The sequence below is a fragment of the Macaca nemestrina genome, chromosome 8 (genome assembly GCF_043159975.1).
Source record: "Macaca nemestrina isolate mMacNem1 chromosome 8, mMacNem.hap1, whole genome shotgun sequence".
Taxonomy (NCBI): domain Eukaryota; kingdom Metazoa; phylum Chordata; class Mammalia; order Primates; family Cercopithecidae; genus Macaca; species Macaca nemestrina.
Window position 1 is genome coordinate 97,592,838 of NC_092132.1, and position 24,632 is coordinate 97,617,469.

Here is a 24,632-nt window from a genome sequence, read left to right on the forward strand (position 1 = left end):
TCATTCAGCCTCACGACTTGATATAGACTGCCTTTATGTTCATGATTCTCAAGTTTGCACCCCCAGCTCAGTTAACTCTCCTGAAAGAAAGGACAGAGTAGAGTCCAGGCCTAGTCACTGTGGGGCTGGATGAGGAGAGGCTCAGGAGAAGCCAGGTGGTCCTGAGCAGGCACCAGTGGGCCCGGTGCTGTGATTGGACCCTTGTCCATGTCACCAAATATGGATTTGTTTGGATTTAAAATAAAATTAAGATGACCCCTTTGGGAAGATCAAACATTACTTGTAATTTATTTTAGGGATTATCAGCTATTTTTGTAAATAAACAGATTTTTTAAATTCAGTAGAACTTTTTTACAAGATGATTCTAACATCCCTAAATATGAGGTTTGAATCTACATAATATGCTTCATTTCCACCATAAATGGAGCAAGTTACAGCAGATCCCCAGGTTTAATCTCATGGCTTAAATTTCAATTTAAGAATAAAAAACACTTCTGTTTTACATATTTTTTTCTGAATATAAAAGTGATACAGATTTATCGTAGAAATTTGGAAAGCAGAGTAAACATAAAGAAGTTGGTAAGAGGCCGGGTGCTGTGGCCCATGCCTGTAATCCCAGCACTTTGGGAGGTCAAGGCAGGTGGATCATTTGAAGTCAGGAGTTCAAGATCAGCCTGGCCAACATAGTGAAACCCTGTTTCCACAAAAAATAGAAAAATTAGCTGGGCGTGGTGGCACACTCCCATAATCCCATCTACTCAAGAGGCTGAGCTAGGAGAATCCCTTGAACCTGGGAGGCAGAGTTTGCAGTGAGCTGAGGTCACATCACTGCACTCCAGCCTGGGTGACAGAGCAAGACTCCATCTCAAAAAAAATAAAAAGAAGTCAGTAAGAGAGGCTTGCGCTCTTCCCACGCAACATCCCTCAACACCTGTGGCACGCAGCTCAACTGTCCTTGGTCTCTCTTATTCATACTGTTTTATAACTTGCTTTCTTTACTTGCTAGATTGTGATCATTTCCTTGTGTTGTCGTATTAAATACTTTTAATAAAAAGACAGCTGATGAATCGGTAGTGTAATACTATATGTATTCTATATGGGGTTCAGGCCGTTGAAATTTGTGGTTTTGTGTTAAGGGTTTTTCTTAAGATAATTTAAAAATAGCCTCATACTACAGGTACAGTATCTCTATTCCAAAATGCTTGGGGCCAGGAGTGTTTTCAGTTTCTGGTTTTGCAATATTTTCATGATAGTTACTGTTTGAGCATCCCTAATTCAAAAATTCAAAATTCAAATGCTCCAGTGAACGTTTGGTTGAGCGTCATGCTGAGGCTCAAACAGTTTTGCATTTTGGAGGATTCTGGATTTTCAGATTTGAGGTGCTCAGTCTGTGTTGAGTTTGCATTGAAAAACTGTTCAGTCTTCATGCCTTTGAAAAGGTTGCCTACACCTCTTTCTGATGTTTGTGAGGAAGGAGGTGAGCCAGGAAGGACAGCAGTGTTTTCTGTTGCTTCCTTCCAGTGGACTCCACTGAGTGCGTCTCTGTGTGGAGGACATTTGAGGACTTTCTGGTTCTAGGTTCTAGGGATGCAGTAGGTAACAGGACAGGTCACGTCCCTGCCCTTGGGGAGCTGGCATTTGGGGAGGGGAGACAGATGATATACAGATGAATATGTAACAGTTAGCAGCACTTGGTGAAAAGAGGCAGGACGTGAGCAGACAGTGATGTGGACTGCTGTGTGAATAGAATTGTTTGAAAATTCTAGTCCGTGTGAATATTTTTTATCAGAAATCTGAACATCATAAAATATGTCTCAAACAATATTTAGCCATTTAACTTAGCTTCTCAAAGGACTTACTGGTCCTACCAAGTGTTTTGGTGTCAGTAGGAAACGCTAATCTTCATTGATCTGACATCCACACGAACCAGACACCTGGGTGCTCAGCGCAGAGCACAGTGATGTGGACTGGCTCACTGAGGTGTAGGAACTCAAGGATCCAGAACCTAAGGGTGTGCGATGGTCAGTGCCGACCAGCAGACATCCCCAGCACCTTCTGTCCTATCATCTGCCTTGTTGTAGGTGATAACATTGAACACCTTCTTTGGGCTCACTTAAATACTCGATAAACCTTACTTTCAGTGCTTAATCTACATTTCCACTTTTGTGTATTTGAAAATAAACTTAATTTTTCAGATGCTGGAGGAGTCTCTGTGTGAACTGGTTGCGAAACAATTGAAGCAACATCAAAATACCATGGAGGACAAGTTTATTGTGTGCTTAAACAAAGTGACCAAGAGCTTCCCTCCTCTTGCAGACAGGTATGGGCTGTCCAGGGAGCCTGTGTCCACGGAGCCTGTGGGGGCAGGAGGGTCCTTGGCCCTCCTCTCACCAGTCCTCTTGTCCCCCAGGTTCATGAATGCTGTGTTCTTTCTGCTGCCAAAATTTCATGGAGTGTTGAAAACACTCTGTCTGGAGGTGGTACTTTGTCGTGTGGAGGCAATGACAGAGCTGTACTTCCAGTTAAAGAGCAAGGACTTCGTTCAAGTCATGAGACATAGGTGAGTGAACACTAGCCCTGCTCTTGGGTCCCATTGGCTCATAAAGTGTCAATTTGTTCAGACATCTTCAACTCAAGAAGAACCTGTGGGTTTCGATGAAATGCACGTTTGTGAAGTTGGAATCTCTGAAGAAAAGGTGAAGGCACCTTAAGAATAGGACATCTGCTGAGGTGGGCCTGCTCCCTGCGCCCTTGGCCTGGCATTTTGGGACATCCTAGGGCGTGTTTCACCCATAAATGAAGGAGGTGGCCTGTGGGGTTACCTTGGCTCTCTTCAGATTTAAAATGTGTGCTTTTGAGTTCTGTACCTATTTTGCCAAGTGAGAAGCTTCTGTTAATGTGTTTAAATTGTTCATTTATTTTCAAAATTGCAACATAGCATGAAAGTATATATTAAAAGAGAAAGCTGCTGATCACTTACGTTATATTATTTCCCTGTCCCCGTACTCTTTTCCAGTCTTAGTCTATGTAATTTTTTTTTCATTTTTTGAACTTTTATTTTTGAATCAGGAGGTACAAGTGCAGGTTTGTTACAAAGGTGTGTTGCGTAATGCTGAGGTTTGGAGTACAGATGAATCTGTCACTCAGGTAGTGACCGTAGTACCTAGCAGGTAGTTTTTCAACTCTTGCCTCATATCCTGCCTTCCCCTTTGTTCGTTCCCCAGTGTCTATTGTTCCTGACTTTATGTCTGTGTGTACTCAGTGTTTAGCCTCCCACATATGAGTAAGTACATGCAGTATTTGCTTTTCTGTTGCTGTACTAGTTCGCTTAGGACAATGGCCTCCAGCTGCATCCATGTTGCTGCAAGGACATTTCATTCTTTTTTATGGCTGCCTAATATTCCATGGTATATATGTGCCATTTTCTTTATCCAGTCCACCATTGATGGGCACCTGGGTTGATTCCATGTCTTTGCTGTTGTAAATGGTGCTATGGTGAACATATGGGTGCATGTGTCTTTTTGGTAGAATGATTTATTTTCCTTTGTGTATATACCCAGCAATGGGATTGCTGGGTCAAATGATAGTTCAACTCTCACTTCCTTGAGAAGTCTCCAAACTGCTTTCCACAGTGGCTGAACTAATTTACATTCCCACCAACAATGTATAAGCGTTCCTTTTTCTCTGCAGCCTTGCCAATATCTGCTATATTTTTAACTTTTTAAGAAAACTATTCTGACTGGTGTGAGATGGTATCTCATTTGCATTTCCCTGATGATTTGTGATGACCTTTATATATATATACACAGACACACATATATATGTATATATACAATTATATGCATATACATATATACGTATATGTACAATTATATACATATACATATATACGTATATGTATATATTTGTTGGCCACTTTTATGTCTTTTGAGAAGTATCCATGTCTTTTGCTAATTTTTTTAATGGGGTTGCTTCTTACTTGTTGAATAAGTTTTTTATGGATTCTGGATATTAGCCCTTCATTAGGTGCATAGTCTGTGAATACTTTGAATATTTTCTCCCATCTATAGGTTGTCTGTTTACCCGCTTGATAGTATCTCTTGCTGCACAGAGTCTCTAATTTAACTAGGTCCTGCTGGTCAATTTTTGTTTTTGTTGCAGTTTCTTTTTAGAACTTAGTCTTAAATTCTTTGCTAAGGCTGATATCGAGAAGGGTATTTCCTAGATTTTCTTCTAGAATTTTTATAATTTGAAGTCTCACATTGAAGTCTGTAATCCATCTTAATTTTTTTATATGGTGATAGGCAGGGGTCTGGTTTCATTCTTTTGCATATGGTTAGCCAGTTAGCACCATTTATTGAATGAGGCATCTTTTCCCCACAGCTTATTTTTGTTGACTTTGTCGAAGATCAGATGGTTGTAGGTCTGTGGCTTTTTTCTGGGTTCTCCATTCTGTTCCATTGGTCTGTGTGTCTGTGGTTCTCCCCCCCTCCCCCACCAGTACCATGCTGTTTTGGTTATTGTAGCCATGTAGTATAGTGAAGTTGGGTAATATGATGTTCTGGCTTTGTTCTTTCTGCTTAGAATTGTTTCGGTTATTCGGGCTCTTTTTTGGTTTCATATGAATTTTAGAATAGTTTTTTCCAATTCTGTGAAAAGTGACATAGGTAGTTTGAAAGGAATAGCATTGAATCTGTAGATTGCTTTGGACAGAATGGCTATTCTAACAGTATTTTTTCATTTATGTGTATCATACCCGATTTCTTTCAGCAGTGTTTTGTAGTCCTTGTAGAGATCTTTCACCTCCTTGGTTAGCTGTATTCTTAGGTGTTTTATTCTTTTCTTTGCCTTTGTAAATAGGCTTACATTCTTGATTTGGCTCTCAGCTGTAATGTCATTGGTGTATAGGAATGTTACTGATTTTTGTACATTGATTTTGTGTCCTAAAACTTTACTCAAGTCATTTATCAGTTCTAGGAACCTTGTGGCAGAGTCTTTAGGGTTTTTTAGGTATAGAATCATACCATCAGAGAAGAGGAATAGTTTGATTTCTTCTTTTCCTATTTGAATACATTTTATTTCTCTCTCTTGCTTGATTGTTCTGTGTAGGACTTCGAGTACTATGTTGAATAGGAGTGATGAGAGTGGGCACCCTTGTCTTTTCCAGTTTTCAAGGGGAATGCTTCCAGTTTTTGCCATCATTCAGTATCATGTAGGCTGTGGGTTTGTCATAGATGATTCTTACTATTTTGAGGAATATTCATTTGACGCCTGGTTTGTTGAGGGTTTTTGTTTTTGTTTTTGTTTTTTGAGATGGAGTCTCGCTGTATCACGCAGGCTGGAGTGCAGTGGCGTGATCTCGGCTCACTGCAAGCTCTGCCTCCTGAGTTCACGCCGTTCTCCTGCCTCAGCCTCCCAAGTAGCTGGGACTACAGGTGCCCGCCACCACGCCCGGCTAATTTTTTTGTATTTTTTCTTTAGTAGAGACTGGGTTTCACCGTGTTAGGCAGGATGGTCTCGAACTACTGACCTTGTGATCTGCTTGCCTCAGCCTCCCAAAGTGCTGGGATTACAGGCATGAGCCACCACACCCGGCCAGTTGAAGGTTTTTATCATGCAAGGATGTTGGATTTTCTCTCTCTCTCTCTCTCTCTCTCTCTCTCTCTCTCTCTCTCTCTCGGAGTCTCTCTCTGTTACCCAGGCTAGAGTGCAGTGGCGCGACCTGAGGTCACTGCAACCTATGCCTCCCAGGTTTAAGTGATTCTCCTGCCTTAGCCTCCTGAGTAAGGCACATGCCACCATGCCTGGCTAATTTTTGTATTTTTAGTAGAGACAGGGTTTTATCGTGTTGACCAGGCTGGTCTTGAACTCCTGACCTCAAATGATCCATCCGCCTCGGCCTTCCAAAGTGCTAGGATTATAGGTGTGAGCCACTGTGCCTAGCCCAGAATGTTGGATTTTATTGAAAGCTTTTTCTCCATTTATTGAAATTATCATAAGGCTTTTGTTTTTAATTGTTTATGTGGTGAATCACATTGATTTGTGTATGTTGAACCAACCTTGCATCCTAGGAATAAAGCATACTTGATTGTCATGCATTACCTTTAGTTGTGTTGTTGGATTCAATTTGCTAGTATTTCGTTGAGGATTTTTACATCTGTATTCATCAGGGATTTGGCCTGAAGTTTTCTTTTTTCATTGTGTCCTGTCAGATTTTGGTATCAGGATTTTGGCTTCATAGAATGAGTCAAGGAGGAATCCTTTCTCCTTGGTTTTGTGAAATAGTTTCAGTAGGATTTGTACCAGTTCCTTGTATATCTGCCAGAATTTAACTGTGAATCCATCTGCCCTGGGAGTTTTGTTTTCTTTTTTCTTTTTTTTCTGCTTGGTAAGTTTTTTTCATTATTGATTTAATTTAGGAGCTCCTCATTGGTCTGTTCAGGTGTTTTTGTTTGTTTGTTTTTTGTTTTTTTTTTTTAATTTCTGGTTCAATCTTGGGAGCTTGTATGTTTCCAGAAATGTATCCATTTCCTCTAGAGTTCCTAATTTCCTTATGTAGAGGTGTTCACGATAGTCTCTGAGGATCTTTTGTATTTCTGTGGGATCAGATATAATGTTATCTTTGTCATTTCTTATTGTGCTTATTTAGATCTTCTGTCTGTCTCTCTTTGTCCCTATTGATCTAGCTTGAGGTCTATCAATCCTGTTTATTCTTTCAAATAATCAACTTTTGGTTTTGTTGAATCTTTGTGTAGATTTTTGGATCACAGTTTCGTTCAATTCCACTCTGTATTTTGGTTATTTCTTTTCTTCTGCTGTCTTTAGGGTTGGTTTGTTTTGCTTTGGTTGGTTTTAAGGCGGAGTCTCACTGTGTTGCCCAGTCTGGAGTGCAGTGGTGCGATCTTGGCTCACTGCAACCTCCATCTCCTGGGTTCAAGCTATTTTGCCTCAGCCTCTTTCCCGAGTAGCTGGGACTACAGGTGCACACCACCATGCCTGGCTAATTTTTTTGTATTTTTAGTAGAGACAGGGTTTCACCTTGTTGGTCAGGCTGGTCTCAAACTCCTGACCTCAAATGATCCTTCTGCCTTGACCTTCCAAAGTGGGATTACAGGCGTCAGCCACTGCACCCGGACTTGGTTTGTTCTTGTTTTTCTAGTTTATATGCGATGTTTGATTATTGATTTGAGGTCTTTCTAATGTTTTGACATGGGCATTTAGTGTCCCTGTTTTCCGTAATTGAAAAAAATTTGATTTCTGCCTTAATAATTTTCTCAACAGTTATTTAGGAGTAAGTTGTTTAATTTTTATGTAATTGTGTGGTTTTGAGAGGTCTTGGTATTGATTTCTATTTTTATTGTACTGTAGTCTTGAGTGTGTGCTTGGTATGGTTTTGAATTTTTTTTTAATTTATTGAGGCTTGCTTTATGGCTGAGCATGTGGTTGATCTTAGAGTATGTTCCATGTGCAGATGAGAAGAGTGTATATTGTGGTATATTAGGTGGAGTATTCTATAGATGTATTGGGTCCGATTGTTCAAGTGTCGAGTTTAAGTCCAGAATTTGTTAGTTTTCTGCCTGCCTTATCTATCTATAACTGTCAATAGAGTGTTAGTTTCCCACTATTATTGAGTGCCTCTTTATAGGTCTAGAAGAACTTATTTTATGAATCTGGGTGCTCCAAAGTTAGGTACTTATATATTTAGTATATAGTTAAGTCTTCTTATTGAATTGAACCCTTTGTCATTATGTAATGCCTTTTTTTGTCCTTTTTAACTATTGTTGGTTTAAAGTTGTTTTATCTGATAAAAGAATAGTGACCCCTGCACTTTTTCGTTTTCTGTTTTTGTGATAGATCTTTCTCCATCCTTTTACTTTGAGCCTGTGGGTGTTGTTACATGTGAGATGGGTCTCTTGAAGAGAGAAGATAACTGAGTTTTTTTTTTTTTAATCCAACTCGCCACTGTGTGGGTTTTAAGAGGGGCCGTTAGACTGTTTACATTCAAGGTTTATATTGATATGTGAGGTTTTGATCCTGTTGTCATGTTGTTACCTGGTTGTTTTGTAGAATTAACTGTGTAGTTGCTTTATAGTATCTGTGGGATACATACTTAAGTATGTTTTTGTGGTAGCAGGTATTGTTCTTTTGTTTCATGTTTAGCACTCCCTTAAGGACCCCTTATAAGGCAGGTCTAATGTTAACAAATTCCCTTAATGTTTCCTTGTCTGAAAAGAACTTTATTTTTCCTTTCCTTATGAAACTTATTTTGGCGGGATATTAAATTCTTGGTTGGAATTTGTTTTCTTCAAGGATGCTGAAAATAGGCCCCAGTCTCTTCTGGTTTTTAAGGTTTCTGCTGAGAGGCCCACTGGTAGCCTGATGAAGTTCTGTCAGTATGTGACCTGACCCTTCTTTCTAGCTGCCTTTAAAATTTTTTCTTTCACGTTGACCTTGGAAAATCTGATGACTATGTGTCTTGGGGATGGTCTTGTATGGTGTGTCACAGGAGTTCTCTGAATGTCTTGAATTTGCATGTCTACCTCTCTAGTGAGATAGGGAATGTTTTCATGGACTATATCCTCAAATATATTTTCCAAGTTGTCTCAGGAATTCCAGTAAGTCATAGGTTTGATTCTTTTTACATAATCTATTGTTTCTTAGAGATTTTGTTTAAAAATTCTTTTTCCTTTATTTTTTTCTGACTGGGTTGATTTGAAGGACCGGTCTTCAAGCTCTGAGATTCTTTCCTTAGCTTGGTCTATTCTTTTGTTAATGTTTCAGACTGTGTTATGAAATTCCTGTAGTGAATCTTTCAATTCCAGAGTTCAGTTTGGTTCCTTTTCTTTTCCTTTGTTTTGTTTTGTTTTGTTTTCGACAGGGTCTTGCTGTGTAACCCAGGCCGAAGTGCAGTGGTGTGACCATGACTTACTGCTGCAGCCTCGACCTCTCAGGCTCAGGTGATCCTCCCATCTCAGTCTCCTGAGGAGCTGGGACCTGTGCAGGCATGCGCCACCACGCCCAGCTAATGATTTATATTTTTGCAGAGACGGGGTTTCATCGTTTTGCTCAGGCTGGTCTCAAACTCTCCAACTGAAGCAATCTACCTGCCTCAGCTTCCCAAAGTGGTGGGATTACAGGTGTGATCCACCACGCCTGGCTTGTTCTTTCTTAAAATGGCTATGTTGCCTTTTGACTCTTGAATTATTTTACTCGTTTCCTTGAATTGAATTTCAGCCTTCTCCTGGATCTTGAGCTTTCTTGCCATCTGGATTCTGAATTCTATTTCTGTCATTTCAGCCATTTCAATCTGTCTAAAAACCGTTGCTGAGAGACTAGTACAGTTGTTTGGAGGTGAGGAGATACTTTGAATTGCCAGAGTGTTTGCACTAATTCCTTCTCATCTGAGAGGGCTGGTGTTCCTTTATCTTTTTGGAGTTGCTGCTGCTTGGATGGGGCCTTTTGTTTTCATATTCATCATTTTCCTTGAGGGTTTGACTGTGGTGTATGCTGAGTATAGTCGATTGGCTTCCTTTCTGGGTGCTTTCAGCAGGCTGAGGCTCTGTATAGGATCTTTCTTTGTCCTTGGTTCCTGCATTGGGTTTCACAGGTGATGTATACTAGAAGAATTTTTTTTAGTGATGTAGTTCAGACTATGATCCAGTATATGGTGCTTAAAGGTAAGGGCTAGCAGATAGACTGTTAGATTACAGTGTGTTCAGCACAGTGTTCTGGGGGCAGGGGAAGGGAGATGACCCCCTCACTAAGTTCATTTCCAGGCCTTAGAGGAGCCCCTTCCAATCACTGGCACCATACTCACATTTCCTGAACCCCAAGGGGGGCCCTGGTAGGCTGCGCTCTCCATCCCTTAGCAGTGGCCTGAGTTGAAGGTTAGGTCACCAGGAGACCCACAGTATTCCAGAGGCCCACTGGTCCTCTGTGCTTGGCAAAGCCAGAGAGGGTTGTGGGGTATGTCTGTGGGTGGTCTGTTGGTATAGTAGGTCAAGGGTGGGGGATCTCAGGGCAGGGTGATGTTGTCATGCTTGTGCAGCTGGTGTGGTGCCCACAGCCTGGGATTTTTTGCCCAGCAGACAGTTGTGGGGACTGCCTAGCTCACGCTCTCTTGACCAAGTCTGTTGGTGTCTGCCCCGGTAGCTAGCCTGACCAGTCAGTTTTATGCCATGCTTTCTGTGCCCAGATCACTGGGCTGTTAGGTGTTGAAGGCCACTCAGGCAGATGCAAAGCTGGCTAACAGGCCTCACCCTTCACAGACCAGCCTCATGGAAGGGGGCTCACCCAGCACTCATGCTGGAACACAAACCCACGTCTCACTGTACTCAGTGGTCTGAGCAGAGCTTAAGCTCTGGCCACAGATCTCAGCTCTGTATTCCTGAACGATGTGCTTAAACCGTGGGGGGCTGAGACCAGGCCCACGGCTTCATCCTCTGTCCCCTTGGAATCAAGCACTGTGGCCAAAGTGCTCCAAGGCCACTGGCAAAGAACTCAGGCTGGATAGTGGAGGCTATGCTGTGTCTATGCTCTTGTGGGAGCAGCTGGGGTTGGTAGTGCCTGGGAAGTTGACAGATAGGCATGCGAATCAGGCTCTCCCCAGACCCACAGGAAGGACAGCCCTGCTGTTTTCCGCCCCAGCATTCAGCAGGGCCTAGAGTGACTCAGAGCAAGGTGAGAACCTGGGGGCATGGGCGCCTGGGGTCGCATTTTGCTGGAGCTGCTCCACGCTGAGTGAGACCTGCCAGGCTCCACGTAGGCTGGTGCTCTGCCTGTACCTTCTCTCTGACAGTTCCCTGCCAATTCAAATGTCTGTGGGGGTTGTGGGATCTCTTGTGGCTAGTATTCCAGAGCTCCATGGTGAGCGTGGGTTGCCCCATAGTCACTCCACTCACCCCTTCCTTAGGACCTGATTAGGGCCAAGAGTAGGTCCTGGCATCCGGAGACTGTGCAGGCTTCCCAGCTTCCTCCCTCTTCTGCCTCAGTGTCTGCATTGCCTCTCTCTATCGATGTTCAGTGCTTTCTTTCCAAAGATCTCTTCAAAGCATGTTGGTTTACTCATTATTTTGCTCTGTTTTGGTGGGAGAGGCCCTCCTGGCTATGTCTATTCAGCCATCTTGTCCCCCTCCTATGTAAGTATTTTTACACAACAATAAACATGCATTGTGTCAGTAACAAAGAATGTATGTCACTGTCCTAATATCCTTACGTTCACTGAGTATCTACTGTGTGAAGCATTCAGCTGGGTGCTATTAAGGAGTCAAAACAAGGAAATAAATACTTGCCTCATTTAGAGCTCAGATTGCACTTCACTATACACCATGCCAGGCAGCACTTGAAGTCCTTTTAAAAAATACTTTGTTTGCCATTATTAGGTTTTTCTAAAAATAGACTTTTTATCTTGAAGTAATTTTGTATTTGTAGAAAAGTTGAAAGATAGTACACATAATTTCCATATATACCCTTTACCCAACTTTCCCCTTACATAATCTTGGTACATGTGTCAAAAGTAAGAAAGTAACATTAGAACATTACTGTTTACCAAACTAGGCTTTATTCCATTTCTCCAGTTTCCTTCTAATGTCCTTTTTCTGTTTCAGGATCCGGTGTAGGATAGCACATTGAAGTTATTTGTCTTATATTTAATAATCTAGTCCATGATTATTTCAAGAATACAAGTTTTATATAAGTGTAGTGTTATCTATTATAACAAATTTTGAAACAAAGAAGAAAAAGTTGTCTGTCATACTTTGAAAGTACAGTAATAAAAAATAGTTAAATTTGTGTGTTTTTAAAATCTCTCCCATAGAGATGATGAAAGACAAAAAGTATGTTTGGACATAATTTATAAGATGATGCCAAAATTAAAACCAGTAGAACTCCGAGAACTTCTGAACCCTGTTGTGGAATTCGTTTCCCATCCTTCTGCAACATGTAGGGAACAAATGTATAATATTCTCATGTGGATTCATGACAATTACAGGTAAGCTATACATTGACTATTTTATTTTGTGGTTTTTTTGTTGTTGTTGTTGTTGTTGTTTTTCTTTTTGAGATAGGGTCTTACTCTGTCGACGAGGCTGGAGTACAGTGGCACCAACACAGGTCACTGCAGCTTCAATCTCCTGGGCTCAGTTGATCCTCCCATCTCAGCCTCCTGCGTAGCTGGGTCTATGGGTGTGCACCACCATACCTGGCTAATTTTGTTTATTTTTTGTAGAGACGGGGTTTCGCCTTGTTTCCGGGGCAACATTAACACTTTAGGAATCATTTGGGTCCCCTTATCAATCTGGAACATAATAACACATTTTTTTTTTACCATATGATTAATAATTTTTTTTTTTTTTTTACCATATGATTAACATTTATTTTGGTATATCTGATTGTATCCTTTTAAAAACTCATTTCACATATGTTTGTGAAATAATCAGAGTGAAAAAGTATGGTGGTGTGCTTATAAAACCTATTTTCATAGTTGTCCTTTTAAGATCTGGCAAAGACTAAGGAGATGAAGTCTGCCAGGATCACTGGGCACTACTACACCGCCACAGCTGAGCGTCACAGGACCGCTGGGCCTCCTGTGGGCCCATCCCCCTGTTCCACTCTGCTCCTGCTGGGAGCGAGGATGGGTTCTCAAGGCTTGTGCACATACCCATGAGTGGGGCAAGCTGTGATTTGGAGATCTAAAGTCTAATGGGAAAACCAGTCTTTTTAAATTGAATTCTAGATGGTGTTACTGTAGTTGAACAAAAGGACTAGAAGAGAGCATTAATGTTGTGACGTTTTGCTGTTTTCTCAAGCAGAGATCCAGAAAGTCAGACAGATAATGACTCCCAGGAAATATTTAAGTTGGCAAAAGATGTGCTGATTCAAGGATTGATCGATGAGAACCCTGGACTTCAGTACGTGCTCTCCTTGAATAACTGGGCTGGGACAATTAAATGTTAAGGGTATTGCTTTCAAAGGTAGCATAGAGTATTTTTCAGGAGTTTTAGAAATGTATTTGCAGTATTAGCATTTTCTCTGCTTTCTGCATTTCACAATATTTAGTAAAAGAGTATTTTAAAGCACATTAAGAGTAAGGCTTTAAAATCCTGACAACTTAAAAATAACACTCTTGAAAAAGTCATATGGACCAAATGCTAGGGCAGTGAGTTAAAGTGTTTCAAAATGAAAAGAAAGTCTACAATGACAATTCTTCTGTTTCCCATTTAACACACATAGTTGAGATCATGCTGTAAGTATTAATGTTGAAAATAAAGTGTTTGAAACCTTAGAAATGAGATATTAATTATATTAGTTAATAATAGTAATATTAGTTACATATGAAAGTGTGAATGATGATTGTTATCCTCTAAAATGCCTGCCCTGAGTAAGTCAGTTATATGTGTTTCTGACTATATAAGTATACTGACTATGCAAAAAGGGGGTTAAAGTTTTTATTATTATTATTAATATGTTTTTTAGAGATAAGGTCTTGCTCTGGCACCCAGGCTGGAGTGCAGTAGTGTAACTGTAGCTCACTGTAGCCTCGGACTTCTGGGTTCAGGTGATCCTCCTCCCTCAGCCTCCTGAGTAGCTGGGACTACAGGCATATGCCAACAGGCTCGGCTAATTTTTTACCTTTTGTAAATATAGGGTCTTGCTATATTACCCAAGCTAGGCTTCAGTGCCTGGCCTCAATCCTCCTGACTTGGTTTACCAAAGTGCTGGAATTTTAAGTGTGAGCACTGCTCCCAGCCTCAATATAAGAAGCCATACACTTTTTGTATGTTTCTGTATATTATTTTTCCATTCTGCTATAATTTTAAATTCATTGAGCTTCTTAAAATTGTATTTGGATTTCATATGCATTCATAAATTATAGGACCTAGTTTGCTATGTATGTATGTATGTATTTATTTTTTTGAGATGGAGTCTCACTCTGTCACCGAGGCTGGAGTGCAGTAGCACGATTTCAGCTCATTACAACCTCCGCCTCCTAGGTTCAAGCAATTCTCCTGCCTCAGCCTCCCGAGTAGCTGGGACTACAGGTGCACGCCACCACACCCAGCTAATTTTTGTATTTTTAGTAGAGGCAGGATTTCACCATGTTGGCGAGGCTGGTCTTGAACTCCTGAAGTCAGGTGATCCACACACCTCGGCCTCCCAAAGTGCTGGAATTACAGGCCTGAGCCACTGTGCCCAACCCCTAATTTGGTATTTAATTAATATATGTTTTGAGTATTTTATGGCAGTAATTTTTATAATGAATTGTTTTGGCAAGGCAGTGAAGGATTTTGTGTAATTTCCTAAATTTTTTTTTGTTTCAAATAGTTAATATCATGTACTCATCATTGAAAACTTCCCAGAGAATAGAGATAAGAGAATAAAATCACCCAGTTTCTCCCCTCCCCTCTGTAGCATAAAAAATATGCTACATTTTTTGTAATATTCCCCTCCTTCAGTGGATATGTTTCATAACTCAGACTGTATTTTTGATATAGTTGAATGTGGTTTCCCTCTCTGTTAAGCTTCATGTGGGTGAAGAGCTGTGCCTTCTCCACAGGACACCCTGTACAGCACATTCTTTCCCATTTGCCATTGTCTAAGCAATCTACTTTTTTCTCTCTGCTTTTCAGATTAATTATTCGAAATTTCTGGAGCCATGAAACTAGGTTACCTTCAAATACTTTGGACCGGTTGCTGGCACTAAATTCCTTATATTCTCCTAAGATAGAAGTGCACTTTTTAAGTTTAGCAACAAATTTTCTGCTTGAAATGACCAGCCTGAGCCCAGATTATCCAAATCCCATGTTCGAACATCCTCTGTCAGAATGTGAATTTCAGGTAATGTGGTCTTCTCTCTCATAGTAGTGAATATTATAAGCTTTTCTTGTTCATGAACATTTTTAATAGCTTTAACTGGCTCTTTGCTTTCTTGGAATACTCACATATTCCTTTCTGAAAAGGAAAGGGAAGGCTCGTGCCTCTGCTTCAGCCACCTGGAGGTCCACAGGCCTCACCCTCTTGGCCTTCACTAGATTTCCCTTGTCAGGATCGCCATTGCTTTCCCTCCCCTTATTCCTCCCAGCCCACAGTGGATGCTGAGCTTGTGCTCTCTCGCAGCAGCCTTAACAGTGGGGATGATGGGCAGGTTGCAGAGAGCTCCTGGGGTAGGGCCCCTCTGGTCCCACTCACAAGCTCAGGATCTGTCCCAGTGGCATGTGTGTATGTGGACAAGTTGGGTCACTTGACTCGTTGAATTTGGGTTGCGGTGCTGAGCATGATATCAAGCCTTTTTATGCAAACATTAAGAAAGTTGGGTTTTCTCCCTCAATAGTTAGCTAGTTTTTCTAGTTGGCAAATCACTTAGTTAAAACTTTTAAATTAGAGAAGATTCTTCAGCTGCATATGAAGTTATGGTGGAAATATGCTGATGGTACCATTAGATTTTAAATAGAAATATATCAGCGTTCCTTAAAAAGGAGCCTTATTTCATTTGAAACTTTCTTATGTACAGGAATATACCATTGATTCTGATTGGCGTTTCCGAAGTACTGTTCTCACTCCAATGTTTGTGGAGACCCAGGCCTCCCAGGGCACTCTCCAGACCCGTACCCAGGAAGGGTCCCTCTCAGCTCGCTGGCCAGTGGCAGGGCAGATAAGGGCGACCCAGCAGCAGCATGACTTCACACCGACACAGACTGCAGGTAACAGTGACCCACCCCGCCGGCCATGTATACAGCACTCTGACCTCAGTGGGCAGCTTCTGTCACAACAGTGTTGGGCTTTTGCGAGAGAAGTAAGGGATGATAACAAAAAGCATTGAGAACCCAAGGAAGATGTCAGTCAAAAGAGTGGGTTCCTATGACAGTCAAACTCATGGAAACAGAAAGTAGAGTGCTAGGTGCCAGGGTCTGGGGAGGAAGAATGGGGATTTATAGTTTAATGGGTACAGAATTTCAGTTTTGCAAGAGGAAAAGTGCTGTGGAGGCAGGGTGCAGTGACTCATTCCTGTTATTCCAGCTGGGGCAGGAGGATCAGTTGAGCCCAGGGGTTCTGCATCAGCCTGGGCAACATGGAAAGACCCCATCTCTACAAAACAATTTTATAAATTAGCTGGGCATGGTGGCGCACGCCTGTAATTAGTCCCAGCCACTGGGGAAGCTGAGGCGGGAGAATGGCTTGAGCCCAGAAGTTCAAGGCTGTAGTGAGCTGTGATCATGCCACATGCACCTTGGGCAAAAGAGCAAAGCCATGTCTCAAAAAAAAAACCACAACTGTGGACGTGGAAGATGGTGATGATTGTACAACAGTGTAAATGTCCTTAATGCCATTGAACTGTGCACCTAAAAATGATTGAAATGGTAAATTTTATGTATATTTTCCTTTATTTTTATTTATTTTTTTGAGAAAGAGTCTTGCTCTGTCGCCAGGCTGGAGCTGGAGTGCAGTGATCTCGGCTAACTGCAACCTCTGCCTCCTAGGTTCGTTCAAGCGATTCCTCTGCCTCAGCCTCCTGAGTAGCTGGGACTACACGCGCGTGCCACCTCGCTTGGCTAAATTTTTGTATTTTAGTAGAGGTGGGATTTCACCACGTTGGCCAGGATGTTCTCGATCTCCTGACCTTGTGATCCACCCTTCTCAGCTCCCCAAAGTGCTGAGATTACAGACGTGAGCCACCGCACCCAGCCTGTTTTGCTACAATTTTTCTAAAAAAGAAATGGATTATTTCTGACCGGAAAAATCAAGGAAAGTTTCAGTATATGTATGTTTTGGTTTTGGTTTGGTACAGAAAAACCTAGTGCAGCAAATTTAAGACATCTTATCTCCAAAGCAGAGTAGGGGTAAACCAAATTCATTTACTAGATTTACAGTTATTAAACTGTTCTTTCTCAGATGGTTTAACTGCTTCCTTTGATGAGCAAAGTACAAATTGTAGAGTAAAATATCTTGATCCTTTTACTTAAACTCTTTAACGTTTTTCCTTTATGTAATTTTTTTCACATTTTGTTGGTTCTGGAAGTGGGACTAATTTGAATAATCACAATGGGAATTCTGTGACACTAATATTACAAGTCAGGGGCTCTTAGCACCTTTCAGTAGATAACAAAGTGTTATTCCTGTGGTGGGAGCAAGTGGCATGTTTCTTACTTTACAAATGGGGACGTTGTGGCCCAGGGGCACTGAGGCCCATGCACCCAGTTTTCCTTGGGGCATACCCTGGGATCTGACAGAGCCTCTGCCCAGGGTTGGAGGTGTGCACGGAGGCCTAGGGTGCTACCAGGTGTGTCTTGGCAGGTGGTCCTGCCCCATTTACAGAGCTGGGTGGTGCTGAGTGCCTGACCTCTCTGATCACATGTTGCAGATGGAAGAAGCTCATTTGATTGGCTGACCGGGAGCAGCACTGACCCGCTGGTCGACCACTCCAGTCCGTCATCTGACTCTTTGCTGTTTGCCCACAAGAGGAGTGAAAGGTTACAGAGAGCACCCTTGAAGTCAGTGGGGCCTGATTTTGGGAAAAAAAGGCTGGGCCTTCCAGGGGATGAGGTGGATAACAAAGTGAAAGGTAAGCTGGGTTGCTGAGAGTGCTTAAAATAGCTTCCCCACTAATTACTGCAGAGCTCAGGTCTGGGGACATTTCTGACTGTATCCATGTTTCCTTGTAATTCGTAATCAAGCCCCTTAAAATTCAGTTAATGTTGCCTAGGCACTTACCATGCTGAAGACATTGTTTTCTGGGAGTTCCAGAAGAATCCTTCAGTAAGTTATACTTGATCCATTGTTGAGTGACCTTCTGGAGCATTAGGAGTGGGTGAGGCTTTATAAAGGGGTGATTGTAAGATGTAAGATTGTAAGATGAGGTGGAATTAGCAAGCACGGTCTAGGGCGAGCGGGCTTAATGCAGGTGGAGAATGGGGAGAGCGTCCTAAGAGATTGGGTGGAGGAAGAGCATTTGAGAGAAGCCTTGGAGCTGGGGGTATGGGAAGGGAGAGGATGGAAAGGACAGGGATGGAGAAGTGTTGGGGTGGGCAGGCTCAGATCAATTCCGCGGTCCAGGTGAAGGGATGCTTCGGGGCATGCTAGAGTAACGGCAAAGGGTGCTGCTTGTGGGTGTGGGGGTGTGTGTCGAACTTCAGCTTTAGGAAGCAGCCTTGTAACGCACCAAGCAGAGGAAGGTTCGGGGACTGAATGCCCTTCCCTGAGGTTTGTGTGGGGCAGAAGTGGAGTGATGGGGACTGGGAGGCAGGGGCCAAAGGCACCAGGACCTGATCTTGGCTAACTGATGACCAGAGCTAGACGGATGCTGAAAGGCTGGAAGCAGCTCTTTGTGAGAAGTGTGGCTCTGGGAGGGAACAAGGGCCCAGAGGAAGGACATGTGCAGAGAGGAAAGGGCCCATGACAGAACCCTGGGGGAGTGCCAGCAGGGAAGCTCAGCTCTGTGGAAGTAAACTTAGAAGAACTTAGAAGCAAAGCTCACTGCCTTCTTATCTAATCGTAGGAACTGAAACACAGGCAACATAACTTGCTTTACTCCACCACTCTCTGTCATACTTTTCAGTCACAAACCTGTGGCCCACACACAGTTCTCTAAATGGAACCGGGAGAGGTCAGTATGGCCCAACTTTTGGCACCTGCTGTGAGTTGGAGTGCTGGTGGTGGTCATTCAGGTGGAGCCACCTGAGCACTGACAATGGGGGTCAGCAGCAGGGAGCTTTCTCTGGGAGCTCATGGTTTCGTGGCCTGGCGGGAGTGCTGCTGTGGACCTCCATACGTGGGGCCCCTGGACTCCCTGCGTTGCAGGGCTGCGGGCGCCATCCTCCTTGGGGATCCTTTGTGAGAACGTGGGTCTTTTCTCTGTGGACGCTCTCGGGATCTTCTCTTTTAAACCAGCGTTCTGACATTGCACACAAGTGTCCTTGGGTGTAGGTCTGTTTCAGTCTGTTTCTCTGGGCATATGGTGGGAGCTTCCAGGCCGCTGACTCTCACCTTCCAGTTCTGGAGCGTCATCACGGGTGATTTTGTTGAGTTCTTCACCTCAGTTTGCTGTTTTCTCTTTGGAGTCCTAGTGCTTAAATATCACACCTGCGTGAGTGTCCTTCTGAGGTGTCATGTTTTTCCCTTTGCCTCTTTTCTGGGAAATCCCTTCAACCGCCTGTGCTTTTAAGTTATGACATGTTTTAGTTTCCATGAGCTTTTTTTCATGCTCTGAACATTTATTCAGTTCCTACTCTTGTCTTTCTGATAAATGATCATGTTTTGAAATTTCTTCCTGCATGATCTGCTTTTAACAGTTGCTCTTTCCTTGTTGCTTACTTTGGTTTCTGTCGTTCATATTTGAAGCCTTCCTTAGAACCTGTCGTGATTTGGAGGTTAAGGCTGGTATCTGCCAGGCACTAAACAGGCGTTTGGAATCATATGAGTTTAGGAGCGCTGCAGTCACCTGTCCCTGATCAGGTTGCCACAGTCCGCAGGGAGGCTGGTCTGCACCGGGTGTTGAAGCCTCCGAGGCAGCTCCTCTCTTGTTCAGTTAGCCAGAGGCAAAGCACTCCCAGACAAGTTGGGCCGAGATTCAGAAGGTGGCTGCGTGCCCTCCCTGGGCCTCCTTCTGGAGGGGCCTGGCCCCTTATCATGCCTGCTGAATCCACTGCTGAGCAGTTCCAGTTGCAGCTGTGGCCCCTGCACTCCTGCTCCCATTGCTGCCTCTGTGGCACTTCTAGGTTTTGTCTTTGAGGAAATCCGAGGTGAAAATGAACCAGCAGAGCCAAGTGTCTGGGCGGCGGGGAGTAACTGGGCCTGCTTTCCCTCTCCAGGTGCGGCTGGCCGAGTGGACCTACTGCGACTGCGCAGACGGTTTATGAGGGACCAAGAGAAGCTCAGTTTGATGTATGCCAGAAAAGGCGTTGCTGAGCAAAAACGAGAGAAGGTTGTATTTTGTCAAGAATTTGATCAGAATGATGCAATTTCTGTCACAGGATACAGACGAAGTGAACAAGCTTCCTGCCAGACACTGGCTCCAGTGTCACCTGCAAACCAGGTGGCGGGGCTGCTCCAAGCCAGCCTCCTGGGGCTCCCCCACGGGGATGCAGCCCCCGCGGTGCCCTGGTGGGGGTCCAGGAATGCACCCCGTTCTCTCCGCGGGTGGAAGCGTGGCCGACCTGGGATCAGCAGGCTGATCCTGGGCCCACCTCAAGGCCCGCGCCCTGGCAGGACTTCACTGGCCCTCGCTTCAGGGACCAATGCGGCGGGAGGGCAGCTGGGGGCTGGGACTCACGGGGCCCCGACGACAGGTGGCCAGGCGGGCGTTCCCGTGGCGTGGAGACTCTGTAGCCGCAGCGTCCATTCCGCCTAGATATGGGTCATTAAGATGCATTTATAAGAAGCGGGTAGGACAGATCCCTGACGGTGCTCAAGTTCAGCGCCAGCCGCTGCCTCCACCGGAGCGCCTCCATCCACATCTGGGTGTGAAGCCCTCGAAGTGGGGCACTGTGCCGGCCCCCTCCCCAAGCCCTGCCGCCCAGTGATGTTTGTGGAGCCTGAGGCCTCCCGGACTGCGCCCCCGGGGCACTATTTTGCCCCCTCGGAGGGGAACCTTGGGCTCTGCAGCTGCCTGGGAGCAGAAGTAGCCGGAGGGCAGGACCTTGAGATGGAAGTGCGCACCGGCTGCCAGCTTCGTTCTCATCGAGACTTTCCAGAGATGCAGCCCTCCGCCTGTTTTTAAATACTTCTAAATCAAATTTTCCGATTTTATAAATATTCTGATTACTTTATAGTGAATGTTTAAAGCCTTTCCACTGCTTGTTGTATAGTGATTTTATTTTGGATGCAGCGTCTGCCCTAGACGGTAAAGCAGAGTGACTAAGCCTCCGCGAGCATCAGTTCCCACTGCTTCGCCCTTGTGGTTCAGGGGATTTTGGCAGCCTCATAGCTCATGCACGACTGGTTTCCTTCAATGAGAATGTTCATCTTCTACTTTGGTTTTCGTGCTTGTAGGAAATCAAGAGTGAGTTAAAAATGAAGCAGGATGCCCAGGTCGTTCTGTACAGAAGCTACCGGCTGGGAGACCTTCCTGACATTCAAATCAAGCACAGCAGCCTCATCACCCCATTACAGGCGGTGGCCCAGGTCAGTCCTTGCCGCTGCGTTTTCTGTTGACAGGTTAAATAAAATCTGTTTCCAGTTTAGGGGTTTGCCTATGTGAGGAAACATGGCTGAGGCTGTCCTGCAACATAGATGAGGTGTTGGTTTGTCCTCAACAGTGGGCTTGGTGTAAAGACCTTGCTCCAAGTCCTGACTCTGCCATTTCCTAGTTCCATGATTTCTTTACACATGCTGAGACTCTGAGATCATCAGTGCTGAAGACATTATTTATCGTTATTTATCAGGATTACCACTGCATTTGTCTGAAGAAAGGGAGCATAAATGAAGGAATTTGTACTCAGGAATCAGTGGATTGTAGACATGGAAACCCGTCCACCACGTGTTACATAAAAACAGCAGGTTACCAAACAGGTCTAAAAGTGTACACACCAGTAAAAGACACGTGCCAGTGATTTAACCTCTTTATAGTATAATTGTGGGTGATACTTATTTTCTTTTTTCCTAAACCACATTTTCTGGGTGCTCTATTCTGTTCTGTTGGTCTGTGTGTCTGTTTTTGTACCAGTACCATGCTTTTGTGGTTACTGCAGCCTTATAGTATTGTTTGAAGTTGGGTAGTGCAGTGCTTCTAGTTTTATTCTTTTTGCTTAGGATTGCTTTGGCTATACGGGCTCTTTTTTGGTTCCATGAATTTTAGAATAGTTTTTCTAGTTCTGTGATAACTGATGGTAGTATGATAGAATTAGCATTGATTCCATAGATTGCCTTGAGCAGAATGGCCATTTTAACAATATTGATGCTTCTAATCCATGAATATGGAATGTGTTTCCCTTTATTTGTGTCATTTTGTGATTTCTTTCAGTGGTGTTTTTAGTTCTCCTTGTAAAGATCTTTCACCTTCTTGGTTAAGTGTATTCCTAGGTATTTTATTCTTTCTGTGGCTGTTGTAAATGGGATTGTGCTTTTTTTGATTTAGCCATATTTTCTAAAATTTTACTACTCACTAGAACTCTTATAACAAGATAAATATATTACTTAAAATATACAATAAGGAATTTGTATGTTTTAGTCATACATAGCTTTTATCAAAGTAATTTTTTGCGTTCGATAATTAGATTTTTTTTAATATTAAGTATAATCTTAAATCAGTAGAATTGTACAGTAAACATTTCAACTATTTATTTTTTGGCTATGGTAACTAAGTGTAAACCATTGCTTTTAATGTTCTTTTCAACAATATGCAGAAATCACGCTTGATTTAAGAACATTCATTTAATAATGTAATTTGTTCATAAAACATCAAAAATGGATTACCATTATGTTGTAAACATAATTAAAATAGGTCTTAGACATGAAAAAAGAACATGATCCAAAAAAGCAGCACAAGTCTCACCTCCTTCAGAGGCAAACACGTAGCAAAATTAACAAAAAGATATTAACAGAATTGACTTGTCAATTATAATATGATAGAAAACTTATTAACAGGGAAGATCCCTAGAAGATTACACAAAGTAATTTTTAAACTTTATTTATCATGCTTACATGCCTCCATTTAGCAAAGATAGACACTATATGCCAAGAACTGTTTTTGGTACTAATGTCACAGCATGAATAAATAAATAAAGGGAGTATCCTGTGGCCATGAAGTGTGTGAGGGTTAGGGCTATAAATGATTAGGTAGTGCGCTGTTTGAGGGAGCTGATGCTCAGAAGAAGCATCTGATGGTTTCAATAGTTTAAAGTGGTCAGGTGGTGGGACCTTGAAAATTAACACTGGCATTTCATTTAAGCTGATCAGTTATTTTAAGCTTTACCATGGTGCTGATAGGAGGAAAATACCTAAACATTTAATCTTTCTCTGAGATTTTATGAGGTGCTGCACTAAGCACTGGCTGTGCATCATCTGGGCTAATCTTCCCCGCAGCACACTGTGACGTGTTCTGGTAGCCCCCATTTAAAGTTTGGAGACCCAGACTCAACTCAGGAGAGAAACTATGTCATTACATATTGATTAAGCCAGCTTTTAAATTCATTTCTCTGGGCCAAAAGTCCATGTTTCCATAACATACATCAAACAGATATATTTGGTTAAATTCCAAATGCTGCCTTTGTCAATGCCTGTTAAATCTTTCCAAATAGAATTGAGAGGTATAATAGATGTGTTTGCAACAGTCTGTATTTTCTAAGCTCTGATAGTATTGGTGATTTATATAGCATTTTTGCTTCAGATCCTAATTTGTCTTTGTTTTGAATTTTTTACAGAGAGACCCAATAATTGCAAAACAGCTCTTTAGCAGCTTGTTTTCCGGAATTTTGAAAGAGATGGATAAATTTAAGACGCTGTCTGAAAAAAACAACATCACTCAAAAGTTGCTCCAAGACTTCAATCGTTTTCTTAATACCACCTTCTCTTTCTTTCCACCTTTTGTCTCTTGTATTCAGGTAAAGTCTGCACACACTTCACCAAATATTGTTTGCTGTGGCTTCACATGGCCATTCCGTCATCACACTGTTTCCCATGTTGAAACTTTTGATAACCTGGTGTTTAACAGAGTAGATGTACTGTTTGGGTTACCTCCTCCCAAATGAGTAGATGTAATTTATTTCCCCCCCCCCCCCGAAAAACCGATATGTGACAGAATAACCAGAAATCAAACATGTTATGTTTTATTTTGTAGTAAGCCAGTCCCCTCAGTGTTTTTGATGAAACCCTTCATTTATTTAGTTGTTTTTCCTTATGTAGTCTTTCACCAAATTCTTTCCTGCCTCTTGACTGCTGTCAAAAGGTGTTGACTGAGTACCTGCCTGGCTTTGTTCTAGGTGGTTGGGCCACATCGATGAAGAGGCAAAAATTCCTTTCGTCTTGACCTTACATTCCCATTAATAGATGCGTAATAGGCAACCCACAGGGAAATGTAGAACGGGATGTTAGGTTGCATTAAGTGTCATAGTACTTGAGTAATGGGGAAGTATTAAAGCAGTGTAAGATAGTAATGAAGCAGGTAAGCAGGTGCCTCTTGATGGGTAGGGTGTGTGTGCCTAGATGCAGTGGTCAGAGAAGTCCTTTCCAGGGCAACACAGCATGAGCAGAAAATCTAATTTAATATTCAGTTACTACTTAAATATATTTGTCAGAAGATTATTTTTCATGTAAGAAATGTTTTCTGTGCCATTCAAAGTATGGGTTATATAAAATTCCCTAGTAGAACATCTTTTTGATTCATTTTAGTATTTTTGTATCTAGTGACCTTTTCTGAATAATTACTAATTTATATTCTTCAATATTGTGTATCGGTAGTATCGGTTTACAAACGAATTGGGTAATATTTTTCTGAAATGAAATACTTAGTTTTTCTGTTTTATTCTTTTTGATGGAACGTGAAACTGTCAGTATAAATTTCTTTTTACACATTAGCTCTGTTTTATATTGGTTTCTAATTTATGTGTGTGTGTATATGTTATCTTCATATTTTGATAGTGCTTTTCTTGCTTTAAATCGATCCCTGGATTGGAAGTGTAAAATTAAAAGGTCATTTCCTCCTT

At 42.4% G+C, this 24,632-nt stretch overlaps 1 protein-coding gene across 5 annotated transcripts in view; it reads left to right on the plus strand.

Moving 5' to 3' along the window:
* Window positions 1-24,632, plus strand: part of LOC105496922 (protein kinase, DNA-activated, catalytic subunit) — a 189,831-nt gene that overhangs the window by 105,268 nt on the left and 59,931 nt on the right. For 3 of the 5 annotated variants that reach the window (XM_071068290.1, XM_071068288.1, XM_071068291.1), the window contains exons 53-62: window positions 2,196-2,320; window positions 2,411-2,560; window positions 11,816-11,989; window positions 12,807-12,908; window positions 14,628-14,835; window positions 15,509-15,698; window positions 17,357-17,557; window positions 19,803-19,915; window positions 20,983-21,114; window positions 23,352-23,531. In XM_071068290.1, the coding sequence (XP_070924391.1) occupies window positions 2,196-2,320; window positions 2,411-2,560; window positions 11,816-11,989; window positions 12,807-12,908; window positions 14,628-14,835; window positions 15,509-15,698; window positions 17,357-17,557; window positions 19,803-19,915; window positions 20,983-21,114; window positions 23,352-23,531 (1,575 nt within the window). The remainder of the gene's footprint in view (window positions 1-2,195; window positions 2,321-2,410; window positions 2,561-11,815; window positions 11,990-12,806; window positions 12,909-14,627; window positions 14,836-15,508; window positions 15,699-17,356; window positions 17,558-19,802; window positions 19,916-20,982; window positions 21,115-23,351; window positions 23,532-24,632) is intronic. The other 2 variants (XM_071068289.1, XM_071068292.1) reach the window with 1 other exon arrangement.